At 43.8% G+C, this 16,597-nt stretch overlaps 1 protein-coding gene and 1 pseudogene across 1 annotated transcript in view; both read right to left on the bottom strand.

Annotated features, from left to right (window-relative positions):
* The window catches only part of KIAA2012 (KIAA2012 ortholog), a 112,771-nt gene that overhangs the window by 64,886 nt on the left and 31,288 nt on the right, over positions 1-16,597 (bottom strand). The window contains exons 9-12 of the mRNA XM_023510383.1: positions 14,531-14,683; positions 11,287-11,463; positions 7,387-7,497; positions 6,403-6,434 (exon numbers count right to left, since the gene is read on the bottom strand). Of these exons, the coding sequence (XP_023366151.1) occupies positions 6,403-6,434; positions 7,387-7,497; positions 11,287-11,463; positions 14,531-14,683 (473 nt within the window). The remainder of the gene's footprint in view (positions 1-6,402; positions 6,435-7,386; positions 7,498-11,286; positions 11,464-14,530; positions 14,684-16,597) is intronic.
* Positions 16,307-16,597, bottom strand: part of LOC105886516 — a 1,453-nt pseudogene continuing 1,162 nt past the window's right edge.

Raw genomic sequence — 16,597 nt, forward strand, 5'->3', positions numbered from 1 at the left:
AAAAAAAAAAAAAATAGTTCTCCTTTAAGGAAATGACTTGGAAGTTGCACATACTATTTCCATTCACATCTCATTAGTCAAAACTTAGTTGCATGGTCATACATAGCTGCAAGGGAAGCTGGGAAATATAGTCTCTTGCTATGCAACCATGTATTCAGCCGAGGGGAAATTCAGGGTGGAGATTCTATGAAGAAAATGAGTGATGGAAGAATGGATATGGGGAACAATTAAAGTCTCTGCTACTCACAATTTCAGTCAATATTTATGGGCAATGCTTTGGCAATACCAACTGTGTGTTCTCTGGGATATTTAGTAGTAGATGAGGAAATTAACTGTAGACAGGAAAGAAGAAGAAGAGTAAAACAGATAAAGGAAGTGAAGAAGTGCCTTGCCTAGGTGATAAGAATGAGTAGAAAAGGAAGTTGCAATCATTGTGGCCAAGGTGGTCAGGTGAGGCATCACAATGTAGGGGGATTTCAACTGGTCCTTGAAGCCTGGAAACTTGGATAAGAGGGACTAGATGTAGGTAGTGGGAAGAACTTTGTCTTAACTGAGTACAGAAAGATCTGGATTTGAACCTTGGATTTGCCATGTAAGAGTTGTGTGATGTTGGGTAAATCATATATCTCTGGGCTTCAATTTCCTTATCCATAAGATGAGAGTATTTTCAAGAAAGTCTCATAGTTCTAGTGGCCCTGAATAACTCCAATCCCCTCCTTCAGGAGGGGAAGAGTTAAATGGGCTGTGGAGAATTTGGGAGGGTCATAAGTGGACTATTGCCATTTCAATGGGGTAGCTCTGCGTGTATCTCCTCTAATCTATTGCTATCCTCAGCAAATCTGTTTGAGGAAATGCTTCCCTTGCTTAAATACTGATGAAGGTGACACCTAAGTTCCCTCCTGACTTGAGGATTCTCAGAAACAGAACAAGTGCAAGGGGGTGGAATTGACAGCTTCACAGGCTCTGTTAAAAAAAGATACAAGTACCACTGACTGCAAAAAATAAAGATGAATTAATGTTCTTTAGCACTTCAAATTGATTTTTTTCTTTAAAAAATGAATTTCTAGTAGATTCAGAGCAAGCTACTATTTTTGATATTTTTCTTCTTTGGAAGGCATAAAGTGGTGGTGATGCTACCTTTTCAGCCACATATGAAGTAGGAGAGTCTTTGTGTTTCCAGAAATCCTAAGAGGTTTTTGTCAAAGGAAAAGAAGGAGAGTCCCTAGTGTGTTTTAGTAGTTTTCTGGTGGTAGGTATCAGGACACCTTCCAGGATGAGCTGTGAGGCCTTGCTGGTCTCACTATGGTGAGGGAACGAACCCTGCTTCCTTCTGAAGTCTGGGGCAAACACAGCTCTCACAGCCTACCCCTCTGCAACCACTCAACACTACAGTATCTATAATTTCTTTAAGAAAAGTTTATCTGTCAGGGTTCAGTGCCAGACGGAAACCACCCAGGTATTTTAAGAAGAAACAGTTACTGTAGAGAATTTGGCAGCTGACAAAGTCTGCAGCAGCTGCCTCTTGGAATGCTCAGTCTTCTTAAGCTCAGTCCAACATAAGTAGCCCAAAGCTTTGAAGCATCTGTCCTACTTCTGCCCTCCAAATCTTATGCAAGAACATCTAATTAGCCGAATATAATTTTGCATCTAGCCCTCTAGCTGCAATGGTTATCTCAGAAATGTAGTTTTTAGCCTTCTAGCCTCTGCAGTCCAACAAAACCCACTGGAAGGAAGTGCTGAGTACGCAGACACATATCCAGCCACATTTTCCTTCATTCAAACACTTGACTGGAGATCTTCAGAACTGGTAATACCTGCCAATATTATTTCTTATGGGTTATTAACAAGCACTGATTGGGCACAACCTAAATTATTACCAAATAAGCCTAACTTCCTCTGTTTCTTCTCACCCAGAGAAGGATGGTTTGTCGACCTTGTAGTTTGAAATTGATGTTTGTAAAATGAAAATAAGAACAATTACAAATTATTGAATAGCTAAGATCCTATTTCAGGATTTGCACAATAGAACTGCCCCATGAAGATAGTCTCCTTGGGGAAGGGGCATATTTAGAAATATACAGTGATAGATCTGGTAGGAACCTTAGAAATAATTTCCCAGAGAGCAGAATGAGACCCTATCCCTAAAAAATAGCAGGATATTATGATGGGCTCCTGTGGTCCCAGCTACTCGGGAGGCTGAGGCAAGAGGATTGCAAGAGGATTACTTGAGCCCAAGAGTTTGAGTTTGCTGTGAGCTATTATGCCATGACACTCTTACCCCAACTGACAAATTGAGACTGTCTCAAAAAGAAAAAAAGAAATAATTTCCCAAAGTGTCTTCCAAAAACTATTTAGATTCACGTGCTATTTTACTAAATCAAATGTATTCAGCCGTCAAATAAGTTTGGATAACAGGGCATATCCCCATCTCAAAGAACCATGATTCACATTAGCATATTAGAGGCTCTGGGAAGTTCTACAGTGAGGAATCGGCTTAACTTTAGCCACTGGTTCCCAAATGTGTTTTACCCCATAGCTCTTCATTTTTAACTGAATGACTATTAACCTTCTGAACAAGTGGCTTTCTATGGGGCATGTGCTGGGAGGACTGGATGTAAGGCCAACTCCTCTTCTTCCACACTGGGAAGCTGAGGTCTAAAGCAGTGTGGTTTTTTTGCCCATGATCCCAGAAATCATGGGTAATAGAGCTGAGAATAAACCCAGAGTTTTTTTGTTTTTGTTTTTTTCTTTTTCCTCACTTGGTCTCATTGAAAGCAATTCTCCTTCTCCAAATCTCTAGGCAACATCACTAAGGTAGCAGCTACTGGGAGATAGGCTACTCACTGGAAATCATACTTTATCAGATATCCTGCCAATGTGGAAGGATTCTTTTACTGGTGGGCCCCCTAACCAAATTATTAGAAATAACAAATTGGGAGAACAAAGAGAAAGTCAACTACTTAGTCAACTACTTTTCCCCCCAAATAATCAGTGTTTCGAGAATAGCTGGCATATTCTTTTTTTTTTTGAGATAGAGTCTCAACTTTGTCACTGTTGGTAGAGTACCATGGTGTCATAGCTCACAGCAACCTCAAACTCTTGGGCTCAAGTGATCCTCTTGTCTCAGCCTCCCATGTAGCTGCGACCACAGGAGCCCACCATAACGCCTGGCTGTTTTTAGAGATGAGGTCTCACTCTTGCTCCGGCTAGTCTCAAACTTGTGAGCTCAAACAATCCACTTGTCTCAGCCTCCAGAGTGGTAGGATAATAAGTGCAAGCCACCGAGCCCAGTTTCTTAACTGGGATACTCTTGGACCCTTCATCTTTTTCACCCTTACCAAATCACAGACCATCAGGAAATGACACCAGTGTATTAGTTATCTATTAATGCAAAACCCATTACCCAAAAACCTAGTGACTTAAAACATAGCAACCTTTCTTTTGTGGCTTAGGTATGTGGTTCCGGTGCAGTTTCCCATGTGGTCACAGTCACAGAGTCAGCCAGGGATGCAGTTATCTGAAGACTTAACTGAGACTGGAGTGTCTCCTCTCAAGGCAACTCACTCACAAGCCTGGAAAATTCATTCAGGTGGCTGGCAGGAGGCTTCAGTTCCTTGCCATGTGGGTTGCTTGCTATCAGGCTGCTTGAGTGGCCTCATGACACACATGGTGGTTGTTTTCCCCAGAATGAAGGGAGCGGGGGTGGGGGGGAGAAGAGAGACAGAGAGAGATGCCTTTTATGACCCAGTCTCAGAAGTCACACATCATCACTTCTGTCAATCTATACTCATTGGAAATGAGCCACTATATACAGATCACATTCAGGGGGAGGAGAGTTAAGTTCTCCCTGTTGAAGGGACAAGTAGCAATGAATTTGTGGACATGTTTTAAAACTACCACACCAAGAAAGACCTGCAAGGAGGAGGGAAGGATGCTAATTAAATGACAAAAGAAAACAAAAACACCTTCCCCCCCAATAATCCCAAGACACATGGTGGTGGTAAAAATCCATTTAGGAGAAGAACAAGTAACTATTTAGAAACTCTGAAAGAGACCTGAGTTCCAACCTCAGTCATTGGCATAGACATCTTTGAACTTCTTGCAAAACAAACTTCTGAATAAAAGAACTTCTGAGAGAAAGCTTCTATTGCTGGCACTGTGACTAGGAGAAAATATGAAGGATTTCAATCAAGGATAAGCAATTCGGAGAGTGTATCCAATGTTTTGACTTGTATCCTTCCAAGTTAACTTTTCCTGTCTTAAGCCTTTGAATTTTCTAAATGTTGCAATACCCCAACCTGACTAAAGGGGTCAAATTCCAGCTCTAGTCTTCAACTCTTTTTTTCTCTTTCCTCTAAAGGTTTATATTCATTTCTCTAGGCTGTCTGAAAGCAAGATAGCATGATCTAATTTCATAAGAATTTATTTCCAAATAGTTGTTGACAGAGTCTGAAAGTCTCAGAAAGATCAGACAGATCAAATTCCCTCCTTTACTCAAGAGTTTTTTCTTAATAATATTAATAACCCCCCCCCCACACACAACTTTGATCCCCAAAGAACTTTCCTTTGTGGCACTTGGGGTACTCAGTCAATCAGCAACCATTTCTTGGACATATAATAAAGATAAGAGGTTCTCTAGGACTCAGATGTTGGGAGGTAAACAGAAAACAGACACAGATAAATGCAATAACCACATAAATGGGATCAGAGAGAGAAAAATGGGCTGAGACTACATCTAGGCAGTTGTATGCAATCAGGTGGATTTATTAAGGAAAACATCCCAGAAAAGATGAACTTAAAGCCATTCTAAATATTTGGGGGCAACTTGGGCAAACATTGGAAAGGAAAAGAATAAAGACCGAATGCCTGGCTCGGTGCCTGTGGCTCAAGTGGCTAAGGCGCCAGCCACATACACCTAAGGTGATGGGTTCGAATCCAGCCTGGGCCCGCCAAACAACAATAACGGCTGCAACAACAACAACAACAACAAAAAGCAGGATGTTGTGGCGGGTGCCTGTAGTCCCAGCTATGGGGGAGGCAGAGGCAGGAGACTCACTTGAGCCCAGGAGTTGGAGGTTGCTGTGAGCTGTGATGCCACAGCACTCTACCCAGGGTGACAGCTTGAGGCTCTGTCTCAAAAAGAAAAAGACCGAATGTCTGGGCCATCAAAGAGATGAGAAAAGTGTGGGGTAGAATATAGTGGGGATGAGATTGGGAGTGGAGGGTGGAAATGGTGATCAAGATGAATCTAAACAAACTGAGCTGTAAAGAATTTGGTGTGGTTGGAGCAATTCCTTTGCAAGAGGAAAAATATTTTTTTTAGCATATTGCTTCTCATATCAAACCTAATCATCCCCCCAAAGCAAAGCCCCCCCCCTTTTTTGTTGCAGTTTTTGACTGGGGCTGGGTTTGAACCCACCACCTCCAGCATATGGGCCAGCGCCCTACGCCTTGAGCCACAGGCGCAGCCCCAAACCCCCTTTTCTATTAATAGAGATGCTTAGAAAGATAGACCTGTTCTGTGGTCCCTTCTAGGGAGATGTGGGTTTAAAATCCTTCCCTCCCTTCCAGAGCACCATCTTATCATCAGTCAAGACTAAAGGTCAACCAACTGTCTATGGAGAAAAGGCCAGAGTGATTGATTCATTCATTCAACACACACAAACCTTCAGGTTTGAGAGGCAAGTAGGATTAAATATATTGTCTATGGGACTGGAAAAAGATGGTAGGCAAGTCTTCAGTGTAATTTTCACCTTTCTCTCTCATGGGGAAATTTTCAAAAGATTATTCAACAGACACTTACTGTGATTATGCTATGCATGTGTCAGGGTCCATGCCCTATGCCAGGAATACTGGAATGACTGAAGCATTGTATTGACAGTGGTGACAACAAACTTAAAGCCTAAATATTTCCATTTCTGCTTCTGGCTTTTGCTTTGTTTAAAAAGGGAACTATTTCTTCGGCCAAGTGTGGTGGCTCAGGCCTATAATCCCAGCACTCTGGGAGGCCAAGGCCTGTGGATTGCTTGAGCTCAGGGGTTCGAGACCAGCCTGAGCAAGTGCGAGACCCCATCTCTACTAAAAATAGAAAAACTAGGCATGTAGCAGGCTCCTGTAGTCCCAACTACTCAGGAGGCTGAGGCAAGAGGATCACTTGAGCCTAAGAATTTGAGGTGAGCTATGAATTTGAATTGCTGTGAGCTATGATGCCATGGTACTCTACTGGGACAACAAAATGAAACTTTTTTCTGTCGCCGCCCCCAAAAAGAAGAACTATTTCTCCTTGAACAGAGTGGCCAAATGTGCAGCAGGTGAACAGAGTCAGATCTGTTGTCCACTTGTTGTACCAGCAGTGTCATGTTAGCAGTGGCCTCCAGCTGTCCAACTCTTGCTTCTTCCTACCAATTGGAACCAAGATATTTTTATGCTCATATCTGCAAAAAACCAAGTGGTGGTGTGAAAATTCTTGATACTGTGTTTGGAACCAAACACATTCTACTTTCTGCAAATCCATATACTAGGTGACTACTTCAATATCAACTGACACAAAATATAAAATGCAGCAATAGTTCAGGAGTTTCTCAGTGCAGGAGTTGATCCTTTCATTTTGATTGAGGAACCTTGAATATAGGAAGGATGAGGGACTGACCCAAAGTCATGTGGCAGGCAACAGAGAGGACAGGCCAGAGCTTTTCAAATCTCCTGGCTCTGAATCTATGTTCTTTTTATTAAGCTAGTTGTGACATAACCCACCCAGATGAGTACAGCTTTTATTCTCCCTCATCGAGGGCCGTGCTGGCTGCACAACTCATGCACATACATCATGATGGTTTCTGTGTGGTTGATGCTCACCACCCTCTGACTTCATTTCTTTTTTCCTTTGCAAAATGGCTATTGCCCAGAGCCAGCATCTCTTTTCCAAAAAGTTAACATGCCAGAAGGGTTTTTTGGAAACTGCCCTGCTATCTGTCAGGAGCCAGATGATTCACAGCAACGCATGTAACAAGGATACCTGATTGGATTACCAATTAGCCACCTCCACTTCTGGAGGGTGGTTGGAAAGAAGAGAAAAGGCAGTGTTTAGTTTGGGCAGATACCAAAAGGGCTTTATCATTCTCCTCAAGGCATCATCATGGCACATTAGACCTCTTCCAAGCCATTCCACTGGAACTTCTCTCTCCAGCGGCTCCAGCAAGAGTAAACTTGTTAGGCAAACATTGGTTTATTGTGTCTGAGCGACAGAAGCACCTCTGTGTCAGTAAGAGGGGAGAAACTGGCTGACTTGCGTCTGTTTTTAATGATGCCTCTGCTGCTGGGAAATTTTGGAAGCTGCAGGTAAAATCTCCCCCTTTGAAAACAAGGCTGCCCTGGAATGTGTTATCTTACCTTCACCTGATGAAAGCAGCTCAGTTTGGGTAGGCCCTGGGAGGGACAGGCAGACATTCTCTCCATCTGGACCCAGCAAGTCGTGTTGCCGTGTGGGATCTCTGGAATCTTCTTGAAAATAAGCACAAGCATGGACTGAACCTGCATCATGTTCCCTCCAGCCCGGTGGGCACAAGGATATAGAAGGCTGTGTGCTCAGGTACTCACCAGAGCATAGGGTAAGCCCTGCTCCTGGGAGTCAGCAGAGCAGGGCCATTTTTAAGCTCTGTTCTCTGGGGTCAATGTGGAATGAATGGGGGACTACCACTATATCGCGCTTTTCTGAGAGTTTAGGAAAGGTAGTCCCTCTGGGCACTTCAAAGGCAGGGCTAGGCTGGTAGGGGCACCCTGTGTGAAGGAAAGGACACCCCTTCCACCAGGCATTGCAGCCCAGGCCCTGCTGATTGTGCTTCTGTGCTCCCTCTCTGAGATGTCCTGGGCAGTACTCAGCATGTTCAGCCATACAGCCTGTGGACCATGCTGGGACCGCTTAGTGACTCGGGCTCATGTCAGGCAGGAGACTTAGAAAGTTTGACGGCATTTCTATAATCTTATTATAAAAGTAAAAACAAGTCATTTTTTCCCTCTTCTACTTGCACACTCAACTCGGAACACTTCTGTGACTAGACATGTGGGGTTTCCCCACACCAAGTAATTCTCCAGTGGACACCAAGTGGGTGCCCTGGAATTCAGTTCATTCAGTTCAATTCTGACACCTTCTACTGGGGGATAGTGTCAGATCCCACAGGTTAAGAGCTCAGGCCCTCAAGACTGTCTCACACTTCAGATGCCAGGTTGCGACCTGTACTTCTTACTGACTGGCTATAAATTGGGGTCCCATAACCCCTCTTTAGGTTTGATAATTTGCTAGGATGGCTCACAGAACTAAGAGAAATACCTATTTGCATTTGCTGGTTTATTCTAAGGATACAGATTAAGGCTCGGCACCTGTGGCTCAAGTGGCTAAGGCGCCAGCCATATACACCCAAGGTGGCGGGTTCGAATCCAGCCCAGACCTGCCAAACAACAATAATGGCTGCAACCAAAAAATAGCGCCAGGCATTGTGGCGGGTGCCTGTGGTCCCAGCTACTCAGGAGGCTGAGGCAGGAGACTCGCTTGAGCCCAGGAGTTGGAGGTTGCTGTGAGCTGTGATGCCATAGCACTCTACCTAGGGGGACAGCTTGAGGCTCTGTCTCAAAAAAAAAAAAAAAAAAAAAGGATACATATGAAGAGCAAGATGAAGAGATGGACAGGGTAAGGGGTGTGTGTGTGTGTGTGTGTGTGTCCAGGGCTTCCATGCTCTCTTTGGGCAAGAAACATTCCCAGCACCTACACCTTCAGCAACCCAGAAGCTCATCTACTCTTGTTCAAGACGGTTTCCAGTGGCCTCCTCCCTTTTCTTGGAGGTTTGGGGATGGGCTGAAAGTTCCAACCCTCTAACCCTCTAATCACTTGGTCTTTCTGGTGACTGGCCCCATCCAGAGGCTACCTAGCATGCCATCCTATGTCACCTCATTAGCATAATAAACTCATATGTTATCCAAGGGGCTCACCATGAATAACAAGACACTGCTGTCACTCAGGAAATTCCTAGAGTTTTAGTTCTGTAGTAAGAACCAGAGACAAAGATCACATATATTTCATATTATACCTTTTGCATGTCTAAGACAGAGGGGCCAGGAATAGGGCAAGCCACCAGCAAGAGTGGATGCTAAGTAGTGTACACAAATATGCATACACACACTGAGGCGTGACACACACACAAATACACATACATATTCACACAGAGGTGCACACACATGTATACACACATGGACATATATTCTCACAAGGTAAGTATACACATGCACAATGACACATGTATGCACACAAGTATGCATATCACACATGAACAATGACACACATGTGAACATACTCCTTACAGGACATGCCCCTGCATATATAATGCATATATGTAACATTGACACACTCATACACAGTGTGCATGCATGCACACAAGCACACACATGGACATACAAATACACACATACACCCACACACTCAGACCAATGTGCTCTTACACACACATTCACTTAAGTCCTCCCCAACATACACATTTGAGGCTTTAGGCTGCCCTTGTGTCACAGCCATGGTCCTGGCTTCCTATTCTATCAGATTTTCCCTTTGTGAGGGTGTCCTAGAGTGGGTGTGTATGTCTATTCCGTGTGACTTGTCCTGGTCCACGCAACCTCCTGATGCTGACATGTCAGTATGTCAAGTTTGGTTCACTTGTATCAAAATTAAAAGAGCATCAGTGCTGCACAAGTATAAAGGGGAGGAGGTTGTGAAAGAGAGGTTCCCTCCTGTGATGGGTTCTAAGCCGAAACAATGTCTTTAGGGAAAGAGAGAAAGAAAGAGAGAGTTTGGGGGTGGAGGAGAGAAGGAGATGTGATTTTTGACCATCTCAGCCTGAAACAGAGAAGTTGCAAACACAGATTGGAGTTATTGATCTATGTATTCAATCTATGTTTATAAGAATTCAACTATACATACTTTGAGGAGAAAAAGGTGGGGTGAGAAAGAGAGATTGATTTAATGCTGAGGCATTTTGTTCCTGAGTGAGCAGGAAATGAAAGAAGCGATATCTGTTGCCTTTTTTTTTTTTTTTTTTTTTGAGACAGAGTCTCACTATGTCGCCCTTGGTAGAGTGCTGTGGTGTCATAGCTCACAACAACCTCAAACTCTTGGGCTCAAGCAATTCTCTTGCCTCAGCCTCCCGAGTAGCTGAGGTGGAGTACAGGCACCTGCCACAATGCCCGGCTACTTTTAGAGACGGTCTCATTTTAGCTCAGGCTGGTCTCAAACTCGTGAGTTCAGGCGATCTACCTGCTTTGACCTCCCAGAGTGCTGGGATTACAGTTGTGATCCACCACGCCCAGCCTTCTGTTGCCTTCTTGATGGCTCTCAGTTCCCATGTGCCTCTCTGAGGGTGAGTTTCTTGTAGCCCTGAGTATGATTCTGCTGCTAACAGATATACCTCTTTCTTTGCACAATCTGTCCCCAAACACATGCCATCTCCTTCATGTGGTGCGCAGCCAGAGAAAGCAGCCCAAGGCTCCAATGAAGGAGGAACAGCTGCTTGGACTCCACTGTCTTGAAAACAGTCTGTCAGTCTCCAGCATAGCACCTCCCTGGGGATTTTCAGGGGTGAACTGGATTCTAAGCAACTTTTGCTTGAAGACCTACCTACCTTTCGATCAAAGCTCCCATGGGAGCCACGAGTGCACTGTCTTTGCATCATTGCTCTTCTCTAAACATCCTAGTCCCCTCCCCAACTGTCAGCTCCTTAAGGATGAGAACTGAAGGTGAAGCTGTCATAAAGGGCATGGCCTCGCCCTGCCTCACCCTTCAGTAGAAATCCAGGGCCCTTGCATCTCTATGAATAGGCCTCTAGCTCTTTCTTCTCTAGGCTGGAGGGTGACTCTTCCCTGGGGACTCTTCCTGTTGGCTGAGTCATCAGGCTCCCTTGCCCCCGAGGGGTGTGATGTGTGCCTAGGAAGTGCAGTGGCCAGTCTCCCCATTTGTCATCACACACAGCTTGCCAGGAGTGAGGAAAGCACAAAACAGCTTGGCAGTGCATGTCAGTGCAGCAAACCCTTAAAACATGTGCTGGCCCTTAGGACTATGTCGCCCTTGGTAGAGTGCTGTGGTGTCATAGCACCATGTTCATTGTCCTAGGGACATCATGGGAAATGCCGCTGATTTCTCCTTTTCAATGGAATGCCTTTCAGAAAACTCACATCATGGCTGTCACACAGCTCTGGACATAAACCACAGACAAGCCAATGAGGAGAGCATCCATGCACCCCAAGAGCGATTACCTTGTCCTGCAGGTGGTGCCCTCCCAGGCTCTCTCATGTTCAGGTGATCTAGAGGGCTGCAGCCTGATGTCCTGGGGCCCCTGTCCAGGTCCTCCTGACTCTCTGCACTTTTTCTTCCTTTAATTGGGGGTAGAAGACCCAGTGGTGAGGCCATATTCTGGAGTGGGGCAGCATCACCTTCAAAAACAAAAGGAGAAAAAGCCTGAGTGAGAAAACTTCTGAATCAGAGGGGAAGAGACCAAACCTCTTTTTAACTTACTTAATGCTTCTTGGTATTTAGGATGGCTTATTCCACTCATTCTTAAGTTTGTCCCTCTTTTTCAGTCCTGCTAAGGAGCAGGGACCATATTTCTCCTGTGGCCAATATGAAATCACTCTGGGCTAGAATAGAGACCCCTCATTTGGGCAATTGCCACAAACCAGGAGGCATAAGTCGTGGTGGTTGTTATTCTCATTTTATGGCTGAGATCTCGAGACAGAAGTAGGACAAGAGAGTCTGAAAACTCCTTCCGCTCCCAATCTGAAGGCTCTGACGAGGGAGACCCCAGATTAGCAGCTCATGGGGTTATTGGGCCCAGATTTTTGACCATAAGAGGCACAACTTCCAGGTGGTGGTCAGAGGGTGTCAGATTGACGATAATGCTACACGAAGCACATCCTACCCTCTTCCTCTCTCTGTTTTCTCTTCTTGACACTAGCAGGAACTGCTCTAGGAAGCCCGAAACCCAGGAATCTAAGCGACTGAGGCCACGGCTTCATCCTTTCAGACACGGTGGTCTTTATTTCACATTCAACCCATTTGGCTATTTGGCTTTAAAAATTGGCTTCGTGCACAATCTCAAAATATCATAGACTACTTACTTATTGTAAAAGGGAAAGATATCCTCACAATGTAGAAATCTGGCAGATATCACCTTTAACCAAATTGCACAATTTAACCTATAATGGAACAAACCTAACATTTTGTGGCCCTTGGTGTGATGTGCTGAGGACACATCACCCATGTGACATTCCCACCAAAAACATTTGATCTGAATCTCATTATGACGAAACAGACATCCAAATTAAAGATAATTCTGCAAAGCAATTAACCTATCTTCTTCAAAAACTATCCATGTCCTGAAGAACAATACTGGAGAAGTTGTCTAGATTAAAAGATTATAAAGAGATGTGACAACTAAATGCAATGGATGATCCTGAACTGAATTCTGGATCAAACAAAAAGTTAGAAGGAACATTTTTGGTATAATTAGAGAAATTCAAATATGGATTATGAATTAGAAAATAATATTACACCAAGGCTAACATTTTTTTTCTTTTTTCTTTTTTTGAGACAGGGTCTTGCTATGTCACTTTGGCTGGAGTGCAGTGGCGTGATCATAGTTCATTGTAACCTTGAAATCCTGGGCTCAAACTATCCTCCTGGCTCGGCTTCCTAAGTAGCTGGGACAACTTGGCTAATTTTTAATTTTTTTTTTTTTTCTAGAGACAGGGCCTCTCAGTGTTGTCCAGGCTGGTTTTGAACTAACTTTAAGTGATCTTCCCGCCTTGGCCTTCTAAAGGATTACAGGTGTGAGCCACCATGCCTGGCATCAATGTTAACTTTCTTGAGTGTGATAATTGTATTGGGGCTAGGAGGGATTCTGGTTCTTAGGAGACATGTACTACAAGGGATACAATGTACAATGTCTACAACTGACTCTTAGATGGTTCAGGCAATAAAAATAAGGTATGTATGTGTGCACATGCATCTATGAAAGCTGCCTTCATTTCTGTGATATTACAGGTGAAATAATTTAGGGCTAAGTGAGTAAATAAGTATGTACACATCTGTGGTAATGGGACAGTCTCACTAACGTTGAATACCTGTTCACCAGAGGCTTCTGAGTGAGAAAGACTGCTGTGAAAAACTTGCCTCTTTGGGTCTCTTTATGCATCTACTACCAGTTTGGGTCACATATTGAACTAAGTCACATCAAGGTATCAGGGGGTTCTTGAACTGGTATATTCCTGGCAGGATGGCAGAGGATAGACAAGCTTTAGACTCAGTCCCTGGTAGGCACAGCAGTTCAAAACAAGTGGAGGGCAGAGCAAGATGAACAATACCAAAGAGGAAATTCAGTGTGGTTATTTATCTTGTGGCTCTGTTTGTGCACCTGACATTGCAGCCATGGTTAGAAAGCTGCTTTCTTGTCTGTTTGTACACATAGTGACCCCCTGCCCATATTTGGATTTTTTTAAAGGGGAGACTTCAAAGTCTTTAGGATAATTAACTCTCACTTAAAAGATAGACCAAATAAGCCTTTGCCCCGATAATCAAAGGACATTCTCAAAACCTACATGTTTCAAGAACGTCCTGACCTAGGTTCATTGTTTTGTTCATTCTGAAAGGCAGTGCTGCGTGATGGGCAAAGCATGGATTCTGGCACCAGAAGGCCTGAGCTCCAATCCCAGTGTGGCCACCTATGGTTGTGTGACATTAACACGTTACTTATCTCTGAGGGATTCAGTTTTCAGATGTGTAAAATGAAAATAGGATTGTTGTGAGGATTATGTGTGACAACACATGTTAAAAACTAAGATCAGTGACTGGCACAGAAGAGGAAGTCTACACATGTACACGTGCATCCTTCTGATCTCTGATACCACCAGTCAGAAGTCACTTAACATTTGTGACACATTGTTGTCTTGCACATGCCTTCTGGAAAGGAGGTTCAATTTTTTTTTTTTTTTTAAATGAGGTGCTTTCTAAATATGGCCCATTGCTTCCAACCTACCTAATACATAAACATGCACACTTACGTGCACCCATGTGTACAATTTCAAATGTCTATATGTTTTGAAAAATTGGAGGAAGACTTTTACTGATATTATGGATCTTTTAATGGATAAACATATTTATAAACATATTAGAAATGAAATTTCATTGTTTAAAAACACAAGATTAAGTATAGGGCATGCAGCAATGTTTTAGTAAGTCTGGTGCCATCTTACATCTGCAGCTAGGAAATATTAGTAGAGGGATGATTTAGTGAGTAAGCAATTCATGAGCTAGGTATGAAGTGAGTTTTACTTCAGCATTTTGGTTAAGGCAGTGCTGCAGGAACAAAAGCCATCAGTGGGGCGGGTGGTAACTAACCTCCTTTCCAGCCTCCTTTGTCTTGGCTGAGGACCCTGGTGTGTCTTGCCTTGCTTCCCTTCATAGTGACATTCCTGAGAGATGTGGGAAGGGAGGAGGAGCTACCTTGAGATGAGAAGATGTCCCCGTCTCTGCCCGTGTCCACTGGGAGATACACTGTTAACTCCCGTGGTTTTTCTAAGGACGCGTGCTTCAGGGGAGGCCTCCACAAAGGCCTGGCCTCTTCTGTTTCTGGTTCTGACTCAGGGTGTGGAGCACCTAGGAGATAAAGAGTAAGCCATGTTATAGTAGATGTCAGTTCTTTGGGGGGACCTACTCCACTTCGACTCACACCATGTGGTTGGAGTGGAGCTGTGTCCCTTCTCTGATGCCAGGGATGTGCATGTCACTGAAGCCTGGCCTAGGAGTACCTCATTGCCTTAGCCACAGAGACTGGTTCCAGGGTGGGCACATGACCCATGCCTGGCCAATCAGGTGATCTTTTAGCTCTTTTGCAAGAGTTTTTAGGAGTCATATCCTTTCTATAGAGGTTGACAGGCAGGAGGTTAGCATGGTATTGTATGGTATTGCGGGAGAGCATCTTTATCACCATGTGGGAAGAGACCTTGCTTGAGGGAAAAGGCTAACAGAGCTGAGAGACTTAGAAAAGTCTTGGCCAGGTGTCACTTTCTGAGACCTGAGTTCAGCTGGTTCTGGAGTTTGCTGATCCTTGCATGAGCTAATAAATTTGGTTTCTTTCCTCACATGTAAAAGAAGGAATAATTCAATGAACTAACTTTCTTTGTACTTTATTCTTATTTTTCACTTGGTCATATGTTGACAACCTTAATACATCTGATAGCTTTAAGAATCTGGTTCACGATGACCTGGTGGTCTTTCCAATTCTCCTGACAGGTTTGTCATGGAAAATAATTAAATTTAACCCAATTGTGAATAGTCTTGTCTCTCTGTATGTTAAGTATGTCTTTTTATTCTGCTATTTTGACATCTGGGACCTGATTGTCCTGGGGAGTCGGTCCCTTCTAGGACTAGCCAATTCCTAGAGATAGTAAATGACCTCTTACCTGGGAGCACATCATCATAGGCAAACCAATTACTCCAGAACTATTCCCTTCGTCAGACTCTTACTCTCTTGGGCCACTGTCCAACTGCCTTTATTACCCAGACAACTAAGGAAAGCCCCTATGTCCCAGAGTCCGCTGAATTATTCAAACTAGCCAATCCTAAATCTGCTTAGTCTGCTTGCCCTGCCTCCAGCATTCTTTCTGTGAAAAGCACATGGACTCTCACCCGGGTTCTTCCACTTCTGCCTGCTGACTAACCCTGGTGCTTTCCCAAGTGGCATGCTCCCGCTTCTTGGGAACTGTGAGTAACAGTCTTTTTAGCACAATTGTCTCCTGATCTGCTGGCCATACCACATCTGAATAATAATAACATCGACATTTTAAAACACTATGTTGGGTGGAGCGCATAGTTCAGTGGGTAGGGCACTGGCCACATAAACCCAGTGCGGGCCAGATAAAATAAAAATGACAACTGCAACAACAAAAAAATAGCTAGGTGTTGTGGCAGGCCCCTGTAGTCCCAGCTACTTGGGAGATTGAGGAAAGAAAATCACTTAAGCCCAGGAGTTTGAGATTGCTGTGAGCTGTGATACCACAGTACTTTGCCCAGGGTAAGAGCTTGAGACTCTGTCTCAAAATAAATAAATAAAAATAAATAAAACACCATGTTGTTGGCTGTGGGTGTGTTTTTAAAAAGAGCTGATTTTTACAAAGAGTTAATTTTTTTGAAAAGGTGAAATCTATGTATAGTGAAATGCACAGATCTTTTTCTTTTTTCAACATGTCAAGAAGAACCTTTATTCCTTTCGTTATAGCCTCTTATGCTTTCTTTCCAGATGCCTTTGGAGCAGGTGCTTTCTGGGCGGGAGCCTTTTGACCCCTCTGAGCTTTTGGAGGAGGTGCTGCCTTCTGGCCTGTGGCTTTCTGGGCAGGAACCCTCTGGGCTGCAGCCTTCTTGCCTGCAGTGGTCATCTTTTTTGCTGGAACTTTAGCAGCAGCTGCTGCAACAGCAGCAGCACCCTTAGCAGGTGCTTTTTTGGGAGAAGCTTTCAGAAAAGCTGCTTTTTGAAGCTTCTTAACTTCATTCTTTTTTTTTTTTTTTTTTTTT

This window comes from Otolemur garnettii, unplaced genomic scaffold, assembly GCF_000181295.1.
Source record: "Otolemur garnettii isolate 467f Iridium unplaced genomic scaffold, OtoGar3 scaffold00013, whole genome shotgun sequence".
Taxonomy (NCBI): Eukaryota; Metazoa; Chordata; class Mammalia; order Primates; family Galagidae; genus Otolemur; species Otolemur garnettii.